Source organism: Sorex araneus, chromosome 1, assembly GCF_027595985.1.
Source record: "Sorex araneus isolate mSorAra2 chromosome 1, mSorAra2.pri, whole genome shotgun sequence".
Lineage (NCBI taxonomy): Eukaryota > Metazoa > Chordata > Mammalia > Eulipotyphla > Soricidae > Sorex > Sorex araneus.
In genome coordinates, this window is record NC_073302.1 from 32,938,445 (window position 1) to 32,959,800 (window position 21,356).

At 38.1% G+C, this 21,356-nt stretch overlaps 1 protein-coding gene across 1 annotated transcript in view; it reads right to left on the bottom strand.

Moving 5' to 3' along the window:
- Positions 1–21,356, bottom strand: part of PLPPR1 (phospholipid phosphatase related 1) — a 290,512-nt gene that overhangs the window by 131,815 nt on the left and 137,341 nt on the right. Inside the window, exon 3 of the mRNA XM_055120712.1 lies at positions 10,346–10,453. Within this exon, the coding sequence (XP_054976687.1) occupies positions 10,346–10,408 (63 nt within the window). The 5' untranslated portion in view covers positions 10,409–10,453. The remainder of the gene's footprint in view (positions 1–10,345; positions 10,454–21,356) is intronic.

Here is a 21,356-nt window from a genome sequence, read left to right on the forward strand (position 1 = left end):
ATTCATTAAGTAAAATATCCTGTTGAACATTTTTAAGGTTAAGGGTGGATATCTCTAAATGGTTATTCTCTTTAAATGACAAAGCATCAATTATTAATAATTAACTTCTGCTTAGTATTTATGTGACATCTTGAAACATAGATTTTTCAAAAACACATGACCTTCCTTCCTTAAAACAGTTTCTCATAACAAGATATATCTGCTAGTGCATTTGGAATCATGTGGGAATAAATGCAATTTGTAATCAATTATCTTTTTTTAAATCCAATTTCTGAAGTCAGGAATCTATATTCCTTCAGTAGATTTTAAAAGATTCCTAAGAAACCTTTATAATGATTGCCATGCACATTAAAGTTTTGGGATGAGAAACAGTGACCAAAGTACAAAGACAATCTACAGAATGGGAAAGGATATTTACGCAGTTCCCATCCAATAAAGGGTTGGTAACAAGGATATACAATGCACTGGTTGAATTCCACAAGAAGAAAACTGTCAACCCGATCAAAAAATGGGGTGATGAAATGAACAGAAATTTTCCTAAAGAAGAAATCCGAATGGCTCAGAGGCACATGAGAAAATGTTCCACATCACTAATCATCAGGGAAATGCAGATCAAAACAACCATGAGATATCATCTCACACCACAGAGACTGGCCCACATCCCAAAAAAACAAAAGCAACCGGTGTTGGCGTGGATGCAGGGAGAAAGGGACTCTTCTTCACTGCTGGTGGGAATGCCGACTGGTTCAGCCCCTTTGGAAAACAATATGGACGATTCTCAAAAAATTAGAAATTGAGCTTCCATTTGACCCAGCAATACCACTCCTGGGAATATATCCCGGAGAGGCAAAACGGTATAGTAGAGATGGCATATGTATTTCTATGTTCATTGCAGCACTGTTTACAATAGCCAGAATCTGGAAAAAACCAGAGTGCCCCAAAACAGATGACTGGTTAAAGAAACTCTGGTACATCTACACAATGGAATACTATGTAGCCGTCAGAAAACATGAAGTCATGATAGATCAAAACAACCACGAGATACCACCTCACACCACAGAGACTAGCACACATCCAAAAGAACAAAAGCAACCGCTGTTGGAGAGGATGTGGGGAGAAAGGGACCCTTCTACACTGCTGGTGGGAATGCCGGCTGGTTCAGCCCTTTTGGAAAGCAATATGGACGATTCTCAAAAAACTAGAGGTTGAGCTCCCATTTGACCCAGCAATACCACTGCTGGGAATATATCCCAGAAAAGCCAAAAAGTATAGTCTAAGTGACATATGCACTTATATGTTCACCACAGCACTGTTTACAATAGCCAGAGTCTGGAAAAAACCCGAGTGCCCTAGAACAGATGACTGGTTGAAGAAATTCTGGTACATCTATACAATGGAATACTATGCAGCTGTTAGAAAAAATGAGGTCATGACGTTTGCATATAAGTGGATCAACATGGAAAGTATTATGCTAAGTGAAATGAGTCAGAAAGAGAGAGACAGACATAGAAAGATTGCACTCACCTGTGGAATATAGAATAATAGACTATAAGGCTAACGCCCAAGAATCCAGGAGGTTGTCTCCATGGCTTGGAGGCTGGTCTCTCATTCTGGGTAACTCAGGGAAGGGACCACCAAGTAAAATGTGGTCGGAGGTCATGTGGGGGAAGGGTGATGTGGGCCGAATACAGACTAGAGACTGAACACAATGGCCACTCAACACCTTTATTGCAAACCACAACACCTAATCAGAGAGAGAGAACAAAAGGGAATACCCTGCCATAGTGGCAGGGTGGGGTGGGGGGAGATGGGACTGGGGAGGGGGGGAGGGATGTTGGGTTTACTGGTGGTGGAGAATGGGCACTGGTGAAGGGATGGGTTATCGAACTTTGTATGGGGGAAACATGAGCACAAAGATGTATGGATCTGTAACTGTACCCTCACGATGACTCTCTAATTAAAAATAAACTAATAAAAAAACCGTGAAGTCATGAAATTTGCATATAAATGGATCAACATGGAAAGTATCATGTTGAGTGAAATGAGTCAGAAACAAAGAGACAGACATAGAAAGATTGCACTCATATGTGGAATATAATGTAACTGAGAAATACAAGTTGGCAACGATGCAAATTCTGTCAGAATCTCTCTGGACTTAGTTACTAAAATACTAAAATACAGAAACCCAAAACCGAGAGGCCGCTAAGTGTGGTCACTTGACCTCATACCTCTTCATCCTCAGCAATGGAAAACAAATTATCTAATGCTTCCTTTTCAGCAGGTCTGACTTTAGGGGAGAGACTCTCCAAACAATAATAGTGAGTTTTGTTGAAATATTGTATGCAATCAAAGTGAAAGTAAAGTGAAATTTATTAGTTACACAGGCGGGGGGGGGCTAAGGGTGGGGGGGCTAGGGGCATGGGGGGTTAGGGGTGTGGGGGTGCGGGGTGGAGCTATACTGGGATTCTTGGTGGTGGAATATGTGCACTGGTGAAGGGATGGGTATTCGAGCATTGCATAACTGAGATTTAAACCTGAAAACTTTGTAACTTTCCACATGGTGACTCAATAAAAAATTAAAAAAAAATAAAAAGGCGAAAAAAAAATAAAGTTTTGGGATGAGTGCTCTAAAGCCTTGGGGGTAGGGAAAGATAACCTCCAAGAAGAAAAATAAACATATTGAAATTACTAGACTTCCCTGTAGACAAGTAAGGGGTTTGCAAGGATTAATGATTCTGTTCTTCTTCCAACAGGCATACAAATATGATAATAACACATTGTGTGGTATGAAACAACTATAGGAAACACTTACCTTCAAGATCACAAAACTAGCACTGCTATTGTTAAAATAAAATGCACAAGAAACTGTAGAAAAAAAGTAGCTGAAACATCTCTTTCCATCTTCAAACACACATGCACATACAAACATGCATGCACGAATATACACACAAACTCACACCTACACACCAGCACACCTCTCCAAAGGTAGAACTTAAACCTTTTTTCCAGATACCTTATAAACTTAAATATTAGTCACCTTATGAATTTTTTGCTGATCCCATTGAACATGGTGGTCACAGTTTCCTATACTAAGATTTCACTAGTTATTACCAAGTTTCAAAGTTTACCTTGACTCAAATACATCTGCTGGCTCAAAAATAAAATATTGTTTCCCCAATTAAAGTTCCCAGCAGAATCTTTAGAGACTTGTCAACCTATTCAATACCTTTGGGAATTTGAAGACCCCCATCTAGAATGGAGATAGTCTCCAGGGAGATGAACAGGTATACACAAGATCCAAATACTTAACAGAAGGGTTAATCTGTGCCCTGTCTTTGTCAGTGGATGTGGGCAGCAGCTGCAGAATAGCCATAAACTTGACTAGAACACAAATTCAGAGTTAATACACTCTGCAACCTCAGCTGAGCATCAGTCAAGCTTAGGCATTCCATTAAAGGACCCCAGTTGGAAGGCTGAAGCCAGGAATGATTAAGGATAGTTTGACATAAAATATTAATCTTTCTTCTCTTTGACATCTCCTTTACAATTTTCTTTTCATTCATTTTACTTCCCTTATTCGTAGTAAAGTTCCACAGAGGTTGGGGTAGGTGAGCTATGCAAATTTCTAATGATCCTAAGCATTTGCTGCTTTTCCCAACATACCATAATACCTCTGCTAACATAGAGAATAAAACCTTACATTAATTGTGATATGAGACCAACACTTAAGCTAAAATCCGCAAAAAAGAAACAAAAATTCTGCAAGTTTTTGTTTGTATCGTGAGGAATCTCTTTATTAATGTAATCCTGTAAGTCTGCTGAGTTTATGAAGACAAATGGGATATCAAGAGAAAATTGTATCACTTAGGGAAGCAACCAGGATATTTTTGCAAAATGACATTCATAGCTACATACAATTTAATCATGTCATTCACAGGAACAAAAGTAATTTTATTCCTCAAATTCCATTCCCTGATCTGATCTTGCATCAAAAATATATTCTTAATTCTGTGTGGGAAAAGAAGCCATTTCTTTTTTGGGAAAATAACTTGAAAAGAATATATTATAAACAACATAAATTGTTGTTATCATTGGAGCAAAAATATACTAAAGAATTAAAAGATACATATACATGTTACAGAAATACATGTGTTTACATGTATGTATAAGTCTATCACTTTTCTGCACCTGGGCCACATAGCAAATACAAGTCCTATGACCATTTTTCACAATATATTGTGCTTGAAGCTTAAAGAAATTAAATGGTAAGGGTAGAATTTAATTTTTATGTTTTAAAGATCAGCAAAATGAAGTCTAAAGTCCAATTGATTTATCATAGGCTACAAGGTTTAGGATGGATACAGGTCACATAGAAAATGAAAATGATGGGGCTGGAGCAATAGCATAGCGGGTAGGGTGTTTGTCTTGCACGTGGCCAACCTGGGTTCTATTCCCAGCATCCCATATGGTCCCCCAAGCACCACCAGGAGTAATTCCTGAGTGCATGAGTCAGGAGTAACCCCTGTGCATTTCCAGGTGTGACCCAAAAAACAAAACAAAAAAACAAAAACAAAAAAAGAAAAGCTCAACTCCATAGTTCCTGGTCCAATATTATTTCCAAAGGACCATCAAGTCTTTTATCTTTTAGGGGCTCTTCTGATGTCCCATATATCTTTGTTGCAAAAAACATAAAAATTGGGACTGGAGATACTGTGCAGTGGGTGAGGTGCATGCCTTACATGCAGCCAACCCAAGTTCTATTCCTTGCACCTCCCCTGAGCCCCACCAGAAGTGATGTCTGTGCAGTGCTAGGTGGCTCCCAAACAAACAAACAAACAAGCAAACAGACAGATAAAACCATTAAAAATACTATAACTATTACATCTGCAACATAGCTTGAGTATGAAGACATGATAATAATGCAATGGAATTAGAATCTAGTCTGCTTGTTTCAGATACAGCATGCCACCAAATCATTTAGCACTGAACAACCTGGCATTGTTGACAACACGTATCTAAAGGAGGTGAATGAAAAATAAATTATTTAAGATATAAGGGTCATTTGGCATTTTTCGGAAAGTTCCATCCAATTCTTGCAATACACATTGATTGGGCATTCCAGTAGAGATGGCTGTGTTCTGCCCACGGTTTTTGGGCACTCGCTTATCCTTACAAAGCAACTCTCTTGCCTAGGGGTGCAGGAGTATGATAGCTGAATGGTTGAAGGTGGGAGGAATAATGTAACTTTCAAAAGAAAGATATTCTAGTTTCCCTGGCCCTGAGTAGAGATAACTCAGGCATATCTAGGCCATCTCCCAGAAGAAGTCAGTGCATATTGTATTTCATTGCTTCACTCTGGGACCCTCCTCTGCACAGTATTCTGGTAATGCCATTCCTTTTCCACCTCCTTGCTCTGAAGAAGCACATTAGCTGGGATTATTTATCAACATAAACAACTTGTCTTTAAATTCTTTTTTTTTTGCAGGGGGCGGGGTATGATACAAGCATCTGCTGTGTATAAATTACTTTTGTAACTAAAAGAAATTATCATATCTACCTAAAGTTTGAGATCAGGGAGGGAGAGTAAAACTTCAATATACATAACCACATAGCTAAGGTAACAATAGACAAAGTACTTTGAGACAATACTAGGGATATGTGTAATAAAAGTATTTCCACACATAAGAAAGGAGTCTCACACAGGGAAGTGAAGTCTGCCATTAAGAACTCAACAGGAAGTTCCCTTTATCAAGAAAAAGTCTAATAGTCTAGGTAGCATCACTATTCATGTCAAATAAACAACCAAATGAACAAGAAATACATGTCAGAGAATCACTATTACAATGCAAGCTTGAATGAAAATTCCAAAATGAAAATTTTCAGGCAACCAAAGCTTGGTTTTCAGTGGCAAGGGTAGTAAGCACACAAATTCATTGCACAGGATTGATAGACTATTTTGTATCTTGTGATTTAAGAGTGTCAAGAATATCTGTCTTTTCATTCAGTTGTCAACACAGACAAATTTCCATGGAAAGCATACAAGCAAGTAAATTTTGTGTATGTCATTAGGTTTGACAGGTCTTGAAGTTTCACTTGAGCTAGCAATAGTCAGCTCAATGTTTGTAAGTCACAGATGTTAGCTACCGAGATTTTATAACTCCCCAGTAGCCCACATTTTAGGAGTTGAAAATAAGAAGAAAGCAAGGCCAAGACTTCCTGCAACCTTGAGAATGGTATTGAAATGGTAACCAGTGCCTCAAAATGTATTCTTTATGCCCAACCTCCTGCCACATATTGTTTGCTGAGGGAGCTAAATCCTATTTAGAGTTTCTGCTTTCGTGCAACATATTTGAAAGAAACTTGACTGAGTTGTTCATGACTTTACAGAGCATGCATTGAAATTGTGTTGAAATAGATATTGGGACTCTGGGAAGATGTTAAAAGGGATACATCAATTCTAAGCATTAAAAAAAAGCTAAAGCTTGTACCAATTGTGAGAGATCTCAAAAGCCCCACAATCTTAATTTTAGGTGGAAAAAATGAAACTTTAATTACAAATTTGACAATACTTTCTTTGGGGAAATTCCACTTCTGTGAGTTCTCAAGTTGCTAAACTGAAAGAGAGAAAAGAACAGCAAAAAGGCAGGGGGAGAAAGAAAAGAGACAAGCACACAGAGAATAGGAAGGAATAAGTAGAAAAGGAGGAGGGAAGGAAAAAGAAGGAATTGAGGATGAAAAATTCAGAGAACCATTTAATTTGTCCACAATTTTTATTTTGTAACTATGCTATTATAAGAATCCTCAGCAAAACTACTATTATTCAATTCAACAAACAAAAATGAGAATGAAAAATATGATCTCCTGTTCAACTTGCGGGTTAATTTTCTATCCTTTCCCCCACTCTGTCTCCTCTTTGCTTTTGTGTAGTTCAGCACTGGTGATTTTTTTCATTGCACTACTAGAACCAGATTGGCAGACAGCTGAAAGCTGTTGATGAGAAAGAAATGTTGTTATGGATCATCTTGGAATTCTATGATTGTGCATTTCCCTCCCTTGTTAGTGATAGAAAAATTTAAATTGTAAGTCTTTAAAAATCATTATTCTCTTTTTATGGATTTTCTATCTAAGACAGTCTGGTTAGCAATGCAAGGTACATTTAAGGATTAGCTTCCACAGCGAGATGTACAAAAGAGATTTTCTGAATATAACATTCGTGTTTTGATTTCTGGAAGCATCTACCTTGCCCATTTCAGGTACTTCTCAATCCATCCTGCTATTTCCACTGTTCACCTGCATTGTCATTCAGCCCATTCGTTTCCTATTATGTGTACTTGATCTACAAACCCTGTTCTCTCTGTAATGATCTCTTGACTTCTGGCTGTGGTCTGATACATTCACGATTATCTGGAACGATGCCCTCCTGACTTGTTAGCACCATGAGACCTTTCAAGCTGTGTGCCACTTTACTAGACAGTTTCTGTATCACTGTTTCAGCCTTCTGGATGGGTACCAGGCAAATCCCTACTCTGCCAACAGTGTTAAATTATAGAAGCTGATGATACATCTATTTTTTTCTCACCAATTACCACAAGTACACCAAATATTCCCCAGTCAAAATTATGTGTCATACAATTAAGAACATCAAGAAATCACATACCAGGCTTCCATGCATACAATGTGTCTCTCATTACCACACATTTTTTCCAAGGTTGATCTTAAATCTTGGATCTATGATACACACAGTGAAATCCAGATTAAAGAAACCTTGGTAATAGTTAAGTATGCAACAGGAGGAAAGCATACAATGCATTTGGGGGAAAAAAAAGAGACTGAACAAGTGAATGAATGCATTCATGAAACATAGATAAGATTAAAAAAATCCTGTTAAAATATCTACAAACAATGGATTTTTTTCTTTTTAAAATTGAGATAAAATCAGCTACAAGGGAGAATGTAAATGTCATTTTAGAGATAATGTTATCACATCACACCCACCACTGACTTGCCAGCACCTCTTCACTGCTATCCATAGGGCCCTCCTATCCTCCCCCACCCCATCTCAGTTCCATAATTGAGTCTAAAAGGGTTTTCTATTATTAGACATTGTCTCTTCCCTGGCTTTGTTTCTTTACAAACCAAATATGAGTGAGTCATCTGGTGTTTGTCGTTTTCTTTCTGATATCCCTGTTAAAATGCCTGGAATCACGGAGGTTAGCAGTAAGTGTTTGATGGATGAAATGCATGAGAATAACAAGAATAACTTTAGATTCACCCCCTCACCTCTCAATTTCTACTTTATTCCACTTCATTTACCTCCTGTTTCTTTTTTTCTGCCTGGTCAGAGAGAAGTCATTGATCTATCACAAGCTTCCATGCAAAATAAGAATGACAATATAGCAATGAAAACAATATACTATCTTTCCTCTCCCAGACTTTTAGACTTATATTTATTTTTGTGTCAGGGTTAGGCAGAAAAAGACTGATTTATGTCTCTTGTTGCTTGCTCTATCAGTCAAGCTCATCGTTCATACATTAGAGGGCTGAAAAAACTTCAAAGATATAGCTCCCAGACATAAATTAAACCTCTTGCTTTGAGGTTTGGTTCTTGTTTGATTTTTAACAAAGTTTAAAATAAAATTGCTACTGAAAGGATAAAGATGATGACAAATGACTTATTTCCAGATTTCCTCCAGCTTACTTTAAAAGAGCATATTTCTTCAAACGAGAAAGGACTTAACATTGAAAACCATAATGCTATAGACTTTTACCCTTTCTTGCATGTACAAGAAAAGATTCCATTTCTTTTATTATAATGTCAGTATAAACAATAGCAACTAGAATCCAAGATATACTATTTTATCCTTAGCCTTTATGTTCAAAGAAGAATATTAAGGATGTATGTTTATGTTACAAACAAAGATCAGTTCTTTGCTTACCCTTTTAGAGATTTAGCCTAGCTTGGGTCTACTGGTATCTGTACCAAAATAACTTACTCTTTCCTGCTGATTCTGCTAGGCAAAAGATTCACAAATATCACTAGGAAATAATTCACAATAAATACTTGTTTATCTCACCTTCTTAAGAATGTCTAGAAGGTTAAACTCAAGATCAGACAAACATACACACACACACATATTCTGCTAAAATTTAGAATGCTCAAAATTATCCAATGGACTATATGAACAGTCAAAGTTATTTTATGAGTCAAAAGAAATAAATACTTGTATTGATTCATAAATGGTGTTTAAACAGCCCATTGAAAGAACATTTTGTAATGCAATAGAAAAGGCTTAAACTATGTAGGTTAACCTATATCTATCTTCACATGGACCATAAAATAGATCAACATGAATATTCATACCATACCCAGTCAGAAAGACACCATAACTTAACAACATGTGTTAACTCTTCCATGTAGAGACTATCCAGGCAGTTATCCAGAAAGGAAATTCACCACACTTTATAATTCTACATTGTCATATTTAAAACCGAACCAAAATAAAAAAAAACAATTCAGTACATGTCCTATCTCTTCGAGAATGCAGAAATGATATCTTTGGACTAAGTCTTTTTTCTTATATAATCAGAGTATGATTTTTTGTTTGTTTGGTATGAATCATATAATTACATATTACTTAAGTTTTCTTTGGCTTCAAAGAGAAGGAAGCAAGTGAAGGAAGAAGATTAACCAAAAGGATTTTGGAAAAACTATTTGTGTACATGCTTGGGACAATTAAATAATTGTGACCAAAAGAAGCTGTGCATTATACAAGCTCTCAATAGACACTAATGAAATACACTTATTCAAGATAGTCTGCTTTAAAATACTTTTTTTTAAAGTTCCAAAGTCAAAGACAATCACCTAACACATCTGTAAACTGTCAATTGTATTGAATTCCTGAAACATGAAATAGGTTTTGAAAAATAATTTAATTTAAATGCTACATTCATAACACATGCAAATCACCATTGAAAAAATATAATACATTACTTTGTACCCTACAGATGACATTCATAAATATTCTTCTTTTGTGACTTCTTTTTTTTTTTTTTTTTTTTTTTGCTTTTTGGGTCACACCCGGCGATGCACAGGGGTTACTCCTGCTTCTACACTCAGAAATTACTCCTGGCGGTGCTCAGGGGACCATATGGGATGCTGAGATTCGAACCTGGGTCCGGCCGCTTGCAAAGCAAACGCCCTACCCACTGTGCTATCACTCCAGCCCCTCTTTTGTGAGTTCTAAGAAGTACATTGCAATCATCATTAGCTCTTTAACAATACTCGTAATACAGGCAAGTCTTATTCCAATTTTTCTATAAAAAGACAGGAAAAAGGTACACCTACCTCAACAAATATAAAACATGGGATGATGGAATAACTTCGTTGAGTATTATTTCCTACAGCCATTTCTTACACTGTGTAGTAAGGTTGTACCATCTAAAACAGTCCAGGCTGAAAAAGAAATAATAGCATGGTATGAGCAATTTAATTTGAAATGTCTTACCTATTTACGTAAAAATATCAGCTGTTGGGTATATCATATTCAATGTTGTATTCAACATTGTATTCAATGTCAGGTACATTGAATACAAACAGTCAATATAGTAATCTACAACACAAGTAGACTAGTCATCACTGCAGGGAAAAGATGATAAACACTTTGAACCATCAGTGACAAAATGACCAGATATGGAGCCCCTGAGCGCTTAGACACAGTGCACAGTATTCTAATTGCCTGGTGCCACACAAAGTCTCACTCAAATAGGTTACTCTCTTTCCAAGAAACAGTTTTATTATAAAACCTTTGCAAGTGTCTACCCTGCATGGACATTCACCTTGTATGGTTCTAGTTTGTAGCATGGACACTGCTCTTTCTGCCCTTGCCCCTGTCTTTGAAACTGACCTTTAGTATCCTCTGACTTCCTATCCTGACCATTCTGACTAGATGATACAAATATTAACTACTATGAATAAATACATCACAGGTCCATTAAACTGAGTTTCCTTAGTCCCACTGGTCTGTGGAACCCAAATACAGTAGGTTGTCATGATGATATACTCTCTTAACTCACAGTAATGAGTTAAGTTTTAGTTCCTAGAAAATAGAACATATTTTAAATGTTTTGTTAGAACATGTCTTCATATTTAAATAATATATATGTATTGTAAAATTTATTAATTAATTTTAGCTTTTTTTTAATATATAAAAAGCACCAAAGTGTACGGGACCTGCGGCGAAGATCTCCAAGACTGCTCGGATCGGGACTGGATGGACCTCTTTCACCCAGATCCCCCATTTTCCAGTAGCTAGGCCGTCACACACAGAAACTTCCGGCCCCCCCCTCCCCCCAGTGCTGTGTTATCGTGTTATCCCATCAACAGCTGACATCCAGAGACTATAAAACCAAGCTCCTGGATCCTGACAAGCTACCTAGAGTCTATTGCCCACTTGGGAGAGCCTGACAAGCTCCCCATGGTGTATTCATATCCCAAATACAGTAACAGATAAATACATATTTCTTGGAGAGCCCGGCAAGCTACCAAGAGTATCCCGCCTGCATGGCAGAGCCTGACAAGCTACCCGTGGTGTATTCAATATGCCAAAAACAGTAACAATAGGTCTCATTCCCCTGACCCTGAAAGAGCCTCCAATCATTGGGGAAGATGAGTAAGGAGAGGCTGCTAAAATCTCAGGGCTGAGTGTAATAGGGGCGTTACTGGTGCCCACTTGAGTAAATCGATAAACAATGGGATGACAGTGATGCAGTAATACCAAAGTAAAGATTTTAGAATTCTAACAAACTTCCAGTCAGATTAAAAAGAGTTTTTCATTACACACATTTTATTTTCTGTTAAAAGCAATTTAAGCATCTAGAACATATGTTTCAGATCTCTTCTCCAGATCGTTAATTAGTTTTCATTTATTCTGTGTCTGTGTCATTTTCCCCTAAAGTTCTGGTGGATAATGATATGGAGAATAGCCAAATGCACTTTTCTTAAAGATCATGAATTAACGTTAATATTGAGACTCAATTTTAGCTTTAACTCATTCTGCACCTTTTTTTTCGGGTGCAGAATTGAAACTTTGCTATTAAGCAATATTTGCGTAAATATTAATATTTATGAATAATATTAATACTTAATAACATCCCATATTTAACAAAAATTAAATATTAATATTAAACAATATTTAATTGGATATACTTCCTTAATAATATTATCTCATCTTTCCTTTATTTGGCAGGGAGGGGGACAGGATAGTTTTTGAGGCCCAGGGGCCACTCTCAGAAATACTGGGCAGCATGGTGCTCTGCCTCAGGTTATGGTGCATTGCGGCATGTACTAGGGGAGCCACTAGAACAGCTCCTGCTGCTCAGGGCCATATCAGGAATTCAGAGATCCAGGGCTACCCCCATGGGGTGGGAAAGCATGCAGTGATGCAGTGCCAAGGCTCTAACTCTGCAAGCCAGGCAAGTGCTCCACCACTCTGAGTATTTCCAGGCCCCTGATTAACATTTTAATCTTTTTTTATTATAGCCATTCTAAAGGCTCTGAAATGATCTTTCATCTTGGCTTTCATCTCACAATAACAAATGAGGTGAACATTTTTTCATATGCTTATTAATCATTCTTTATTCTTCTGTAAAATCTACCCAAGTCTTCTGAGTTTGCTTTTGTTTTGTTTGTGGTGAGGGGGGGTTAGCGGGGAGATTGTTTTTCAGGCCATACCTGCTGGTATTCAGGGCTGGGGATCAAACCTGGAAAGGAACAAGCACCCTCTCGATTACAATACCTCTCCATCCTTTAATGTTGCTTTTGTTTTAAACTGGCTTATCTTATTTGTAAGTAGTAAGGTTTCTTTATAGATTTTGGATACTAGGATTATCAGATATATATTTTGCCTTTTGATAATTTATCTAACAGTTGATTTATTTAGGTTTATTCTGCTTGGATATATCTCAGTACTAAATCTGTGGGTCTATATTGTTTATTCTCCTCCTAAATTTGGGGAAATTGGCAGTGGTTATGTGTAGGATAATTTTTAAGCCACTCTAATTTTTCTGGGACTCATGACATGAACAGTAGATCTTTTCTTTAAATCCCTCATGTCCCTAAACTCTGTTAATTTATTTTCTGTATATTTTGCTTTTTATTTAAATTTAGTATTTTATTTTGTCCTACCCTCAAATTCATGAGTCTTTTGTCATCTCCATTAAAAGTGTAAAGCCAATTTCATCCACTGGCTTATATTTTCAAATTTATGTTGTTGTGTCTTATTTTTACTATTTATTTAGTTAGTTAGGTTTGGGGGCCACACCCAGAGGTGCTCAGGAATTATTCCAGGTTCTGTACTCAGGGATCACTCCTGCTGGTGCTTGGGGTACCATATGCAGTGCCAAAAAATAGACCTGGGTTGATTGTGTCCCGGGCAAGTGCCCTATGTCTCTGGTCCTCTATTTCTTAGTTTTAAAGTTCCCATTTACTTTTCCCTATACTTTATATTTCTCTGTTGATACTACTTTTTTATTTGTTGCAAACATGTTCGCAATTACTGAAGCATTATAATACTTAAAAATTCCTGTTAGATAATTATAACAACTGTCATCTTAGTATTGGTATTTATGAATAATTCTTTTCTATGCAGTCTGAGATTTCCTGATTCTTAGTATAAAGACCTTGATGGTAACCTTGGGTTGGTAAACTAGATGAGAGACTTGAGTTTTGTTCAAATTTTAAATTTCAGCAATATTTCTCTGACAGTGCCCCCATAGTTAGGGGAAATATTAACTTATCACCAATGTGAAGGTAGAAGTCTAAGTTATCCACATGGCAACAGATTACACCTTGTGATTTCATCTGATGTGACTGCCAGGAATCCAGGGGAACTTCCTGGCAACCTTGGTGAGATGTAAGTGTAGCCTCCACTTGTCTCTCACTGGTGGCACCCAGGAGGACTTAGCTTTTTCTGTGTTATCTGGCCAGAGTGAAAGTTTCTTGCTTTGGGGTCACACCCAGCAGTGCTCAGGGGTTACTCCTCGCTCTGCAATTAGGAATTAACTCCTGGTGGGGCTTGGGGGACCATATGGGGATTGAACCCTGGTCGGCTGCCTGCAAGGCAAATGTCCTACCTGCTGTACTATCGCTGCACCCCCAAAAGAGTTATTTTCTAAGGCTTCTGCCCAGCTAGGCTTCTCTCCTTTGGGTGCTTTGGCAAGGCTTTTCCTTCGGCTATTTTGTATGTAAATTTTAGTGTTTGTGGGTTGTGTGCCAACAGCCAGTTTGAGATATGAGGCAAAAAGAAAATTTCGGGAATTCACTACTTGTAAGGCCCCTTGCCATTTTTTCTTTTCTGCCTGTAAGAGTTGCTTATACTAGTTTTATACTTAGTGTCCAGATATTTGACTTTATTTATTAGAGGGAATAGAGTATCTTTTTTCACCCTCCTAGAAGCAGAAGTCACAGGTGTCTTTGTGAGGAAATACCACAGGTGGCAGGGGCCAAGAGTGTTATGTGGCCCAGCCCTGCTATATTTTCATAAATTAGTCTCTTGGTAGCCAAGGTTTCAAAGTGCGAAAATAAATGACTTCATTCATTCAGGAGTATCTAATTTATGCCAAGTATCCTGTTAGGCACAACTAGAAATAGCAAGCAAGTCAAATACTCTGTACTTAAGAGTGACAGCTAAAAATGAGACTGAAATAAGTATAACAATGAATTCCAGGCACAAGCACAAAATGAAGAATGACAAGGAGTGTGACCAACATAAATGACTCTAATTCTAGAGTCAGTGAATTCTTATGCATAAAATACAGCAGATATAGGGGCTGAACGCTGTGTCTACTTTCAGAAACATAAGAATATCTTAAATTATTTTAAAATTGTAAGGAAATAAAAAAGAATTTAGGGGTATCAAATATTTTAAGATATACTATTAAATTCACTTTACACCAGTTCAGTTAAAAATATGATTTTAAATTGCTGGGAGAGATCTCCCATGTTGTACCACGAGGTTTCGGGGTCCCACCAGCGATTCTCACCAATCCAGCCAGAGGTTCAGTGTAAAAGGCATGAAGATATGATGCTTCTGGGTGCTCTGGTGTTGGGGATACCCAGGCCACCTGATGGTGTTGGGGGCCTCTAAGATCACAGAGGCTGTGCTTAATGGTTTTCAGATTTTCAGTGACAACTATATGGCTGTACCATACAGTTCTCTGGAAACATGTGGAGCCAGGAATCAAACCTAGGTCAAGTACAGTAATTGTCAAGTAATTGTCAATTACAGATGGTATTGCTGTACTCTCTCCTGGCCCCTAAACTTTAATTTTTTAAAATAGAGTATAGGGTTCACAAAGGCGAATTGCTTAAACTCCACAAAGGTCTTAGTTGGAAAGAAGTTTAAAGAAAGGTTTCCTAGGAGAGATGATTATTAAGTTGATTAAAGTAAAGGTAGGTATTTATCACCAAAAGGTACCAGAGTATTTCAGCTAAAGGAAGCAATAGGCAAGGAATTGAAAATATGCATCATCATAATATGATTGGGAAACTCTAAAAACAGCACTAGATTCAAATGTACAAAAACAAACGACAATTTGTAGACACTATCAAAATCTGATTATGTACATAAATTTCTTAAGGCACAAACTCACACAAGGCGATTACTTCAAGGCACAGAAATACAAAATTGGCCATTTTCATGTCAGACAGGAACACACACAGAAAAGAGGGAAAATACTGACAAATAGTACTGATTTCCTGTAATTAACTCAGAAAACTTCATTTCTAAGCAGGTAAACTGTATTATGAATCATACTTGCTCAAGGAAAGACTAATTCAACATTATCTTATATATTGCCAGTACATTTTCCATATAATTTCATCTTATTTATGAAAATCATAAAATTCCTACTCAACCTAAGACAAATGAGAAATAATTGCTGATTACAATATTATCTGTTTTAATGGTACCTAAAATGCCTAGTAATGGAGACTAGTCATTAGCTGGATGGGGAAAAATCTAAGTTTTGCAAAGTTGAGGGTTGCTGACCAGTCTGACAACCTGTAAAGAACAAAAGTACTCTTGAAGGAGCACAAGAGTAACCTTGACTCATTGGGCCTTTCTTTTCAGTCCTGATGTGTACCTGGTTTTTTTTTTTTTTTTTTTTTAAATTTGTTTTCGTTTGGGGCTCAGGCCACATCTATGCTCAGGCTTACTCTTGACTCTTGCTCAGGGATCCCTCCTGGTGGTGCTTAGGGGACCATATGTGGTGCCGAGGATTAAACCTGGATTGGCTACGCACAAAGCAACACTATACTCTCTCCAGCTGTACTATCTCTCCAGCCCTACTGAGGCCTATGCAGAGCTACTGGGGGGAAAGTCATGGTCATTCCAAAAAGTCCAGAATCTTTGAGTTTAGGGGCATTATAGCTAGCTGTTTGTTTGTAGCCAGAATATTCTGAGTGGATTTTGCTAAAAATTCCATGCTGGGTCCCTTCTAAGATGGGATGATAGTAGATAGCACAGTTCATTAAAAATAAAATCTGAAAATTTAGGGACTTAGAGATGACATAATGGCAGAAACACAAGTCTGAAGAGTCTGAGCTTCAAGTTTGAGCCTCCATGCTTTCCACAGGCACAGAGCCTCGTCCTGGTCACTCTGCTGCTTGGGACCCCAGTTCAGAAACAGTATGTGATCTCTGCTGCACCACAGTCAGCTGTGAGCACCACAGGTATAGAGTGAGATTCCCAGCATGCACCTGGGCAAGCAAGATGGCTAACAGTATACAACCCCTGGTGATAAATGGAGCAATGTTTAATAGCACCACAATCATATGAAGTGTGCATGCCACTTCCGGTCATCACAACAACAAAGGTAGAGAAAAGAAAGAGAGGAAACCAAAAAAAAAACCAAACAAATAAATAGGCAATAACGAGACCACCACAAAAGTTACATATTCTTCTAAGTAAGTCCCAAATTCTATTGTCTTAATCCGTATCTACTTAAGAAAGTATTGAATGCCCAAACTGTACAAGACCAAATGCATTAAGTATATAAGCATATCCTAAAAAATAAGAAACTCTTAGAATTTATTTAGTTATAAAATTTAGTGTTCAGAATAATTTAATGAAGTTGAGGATGATTTGTAGGTAAGACTCCCTTAAAACTAAAATATCTTTCAGAGAAATTTCAGGTGATTGTAATCTAGTGACTCAAAAATGATTTCAAGTTATAGGAACCTTTTCATCTTGCCACAAAATACAAATATAGTTTATTTGATGTGTTTGTTACCAGATGAAAAGGGACCTCCAAAAGTGAGTTTGAAAAATAAGCTTCCACAACCTTGAAATGGCCTTGGAGGTATTTTGCTTTCAGCCAAATAAAAGTAATTGGAACTAGCTTTCACCCTCACACAACTGAAAAGTCAAAGAAAGTAATTAAGGTAATGAAATTCATGTCAGCAAACAAGGTAATAAAGGGTAGTAATCCTTGAAAGATGCAACTCAACAGAGGTTAGTCATACCCCTGCTCCAGATTAGTGCTGGGAGAATCTCAAAACCACAGCAAAGAGTGAGGAACCCAGGAAAGTGGTTGCCTTGAGTTGAGTACATAAGACAAGAGTATGTCCCTCACTCACAGGTGCTTGCCTGACAGAGAAGATGTTCCTGCGGTGAGTTGGGGAGTCTGCAATATCTTCCTCTTGGGTATTTAACAGAACACTGATAAACACTGAGGGAAACTTCCCAAGGCCCTAGCAAAAAAAAAAAAAAAAAACTGTTGTTCATCGATTGCTCAAGTGGGCACCAGTAATGTCTCCATTGTGAGGTTTGTTGTTACTGTTTTTGGTGTATTGAATATGCCTCGGGTAGCTTGCCAGGCTCTGCCATGTGGACGGGATACTCTTGGTAGCTTGCTGGGCTCTCCGAGAGGAACGGAGGAATCGAACTCGGGTCAGCTTCGTGCAAGGCAAACACCCTACCCTCTGTGCTATAGCTCGACTCCAAAACACACACACACACACATCAAAATGAAACAACAAACATCCAAAAGAATGAGCTCCAATAGTCATCAGGGCACACAAACGACCAAGAATACTGTTACCCTCAACTAAAATGAAGAATTTCATGATTCTAGCATGAAAAAATGTCTCTTCCAGGAATCACAAATCACAAGATGACATATGTACAGAGTACTATACTTTTGGGTTTTGATTTGTCTGTTTTTGATTTTGTTTTGCTTTTTTGGGTCACACCTGGCAATGCACAGGGGTTACTCCTGGCTCTTCACTCAGGAATTACTCCTGGCAGTGCTCAGGGGACCATATGAGATGCTGGGAATCAAATCCGGGTCGGCCATGTGCAAGGCAAATGCCCTACCCGCTGTGCTATCACTCCAGCTCCTCAATTTGTCTGTTATAGAAAACAGGTATGTATTGAGTTTTCTCAACACATATATGATGGGTGTTAATATTCTCCAGCTACTGGATGGTGTGCTTTTTCTCTGGTGTATGATCAGTAATATCTGACCCAGATGATGTCAAAAGCATCTCTGACATGAGTTTCATACTGTTTATCATGGTGAAACATTATGTATGTGATAAAAAATTGGGCTGATAAAGTATTAAAGGGATGTTACATCCTGAAATCAAAATATTAAGTAGAAGTTGGGACGGGGGGGGGTTGCAGAAAAATGCAAAAATAAAGGCAAGAATAAAATGAGTTGGCAGTGTTACATTTCATTTTATCTCCCAGTTTCAGTGAGCCAGAATCTCTAAATCCAGTTTGTCTTGAATCTATGTTAAAGAGGAATTGACTTCGTTGGTGGCACTAACCTCTCTTTCAGTGTTCTGGGTGTTTTTTATTCAGTACACTTTCTCCACTGGATCACAGATTTCCTTCAACTTCTCAAAGCTGGAGTACTTAACTACTTATTTTTTAAGCAACAAAGACATTAAGAGACAGGAAAAATCAAATGGGATTGTAAGTGAGTGATTTTATTATGAGACAGTGTGGGATTTAGTAATGCATTACTTAGGTTTTGAAGAGAACTTATTTTAATTTTAGAGATGTTTTTCAAGGCTTTTAAGTAATGACAATGTGAAGACTCATAGCTATTATGATTCTCTTTCTCTGGTCTCCCTCCTCTACAGTTTCTTATTTAGATCGATGACCCAACTTTTGAGGTAGACAGGCCTACAGAAAAAAAAAAAAGTTTAAGTGTAAGACCCACTGTGTCACTGTCATCCCGTTGCTCATTGATTTGTTCGAGCAGGCACAAGTAACGTCTCCATTGTGAGACCTGCTATTACTGTTTTTGGCATATCGAATATGCCATGGGGAGCTTGCCAGGCTCTGCCATGTGGGTGGGATATTCTCGGTAGTTTGCCAGGCTCTGTTAAAGGGACGAAGGAATAGCACAGTGCGTAGGGCATTTGCCTTGCACGCGGCCGACCCAGGTAAGACCCACAATAAAAAATAAAATAAAATTAAGTCAACTCTTTGCAAAATGCTCAGGGCTCAAGGGCCTTGAGAGGTACCTGGACGCTTGCTTTTAAGTGGTTTTTCAGACCTGGAGACAATTCTAGATTCCCCCTGGACTTTCCAAGAACATGGGAGCAGTTCATATGTCAAAGGTTAGATATTTTTCCTAACTGCTTATACCTGGTGAATCACTTGCATAGCCCCTCAGTTTCTCGATAGACCTGCATCCAGCTCTGGAACTCACATGGCTGACTCATTTACCTGGATAAGTTTTTTTACTTTCTGAGTATGTCCAGCTCACTGAATGAACAATCTACAAGACCCTATTGCCTCCCCACCTCCGGAATAACTCTAAAATGCTTGCTGTTTAGCACCTCTCAACTTGGAATGGGCCATCCTAAGCAGAAGGTTGCCTGACATGGCTATAATTTGTCGCTCTGTTAAACGTCTCCAGTACTATTCTGTAACAATTCCCACCTTGTTGCACCTTACTACACTAGCCATTCATACCAAACTCTCTTAACTCTGGGTCCTCTCGCATGCTAGTCCTACAGCCCACTGCACACTTCTCTTCTTCATGTATGCCTCCCAATGTCTTCCACTACTTCAAAAATGTAAGAAAATATCATTTTCAATAGAAAGTATCCCCAACTGCCTTGACTAGCTCAGTCCTTCATTTTTCTTTCTCTTTTTTTTTTTTTTTTGCTTTTTGGGTCACTCCTGGTGATGCACAGGGATTACTCCTGACTCTGCACTCAGGAATTACTACTGGCGATGCTCAGGGGACCATATGGGATGCTGGGCATTGAACCCAGTCGGCTGCCTGCAAGGCAAACACCCCAGCCACTGTGCTATCACTCCAGCCCCGATAAGTCTTTCTATTACACATTTTCATCATACTACTTCTTAGTATTTACTGTGTCATTATTTACCATGCCCCTTTTCTAGATTGCAAATCAACTTTACTCCACGTGGCCAGGGCCACGTTTGTCTTGTTATAAACAGTAGTCATCCCTACACCAAACAAAGAAGCCTCTGCACCTCAAAAGAAGCAGTGACCAAATACACAGAGAGCCCACAGAATGGGAAAGAATATTTACCCAATACCCATCTGACATGGGATTAATATCTAGGATATACAAGAAACTAGCAAAATTATACAGAAAAAAAACCTCCAACCCCATCAAAAAATGGGGAGATGAAATTAATAGAAGCTTCCTCAAAAAAGAAATATAAGTGGCCAAAAGGCACATAGAAAAAGCTCCACATCGCTATTCATCAGGAAGGTGCAAATCAAAACACAATAAGATATCATCTTACACCACAGAGACCAGCACACATTCAAAAGAACAAAAGCAACCAGTGCTGGTGTGGATGTGGGGAAAAAGGGACGCTCTTTCAATGTTGGTGGGAATGCCGACTGATACAGCCTTTCCATAAAACAATATGGACATTCCTTCAAAAACTAGAAATTGGGCTTCCATATGACCCCACAATACCACTTCTGGAAATATTTCCCGAGGATGCAAAAAGGCACGGTAGAAATGACATCTGCACCTATATGTTCACTGCAGCACTGTTCACAATAGCCAGAATCTGGAAACAACCCAAGTTTTCCAAAAGAGATGACTGGATAAAGAAACGTTCATGCATCTACACAATGGAATACTATGCAACTGTTAGGAGAGACGAAGTCATGAAATTGCTTATAAGTGGATGGACATGGAGAGTATCATGCTAAATGAAATAAGTCAGAAAGAGCGGAACACACATAGAAGGACTGCACTCATTTGTGGAATATAAAATAACATAATATGAGATTGACACCCAAGGTCAGTAGACACAAGGGCCAGGATTATTGCTCCATAGTTGGAAGCC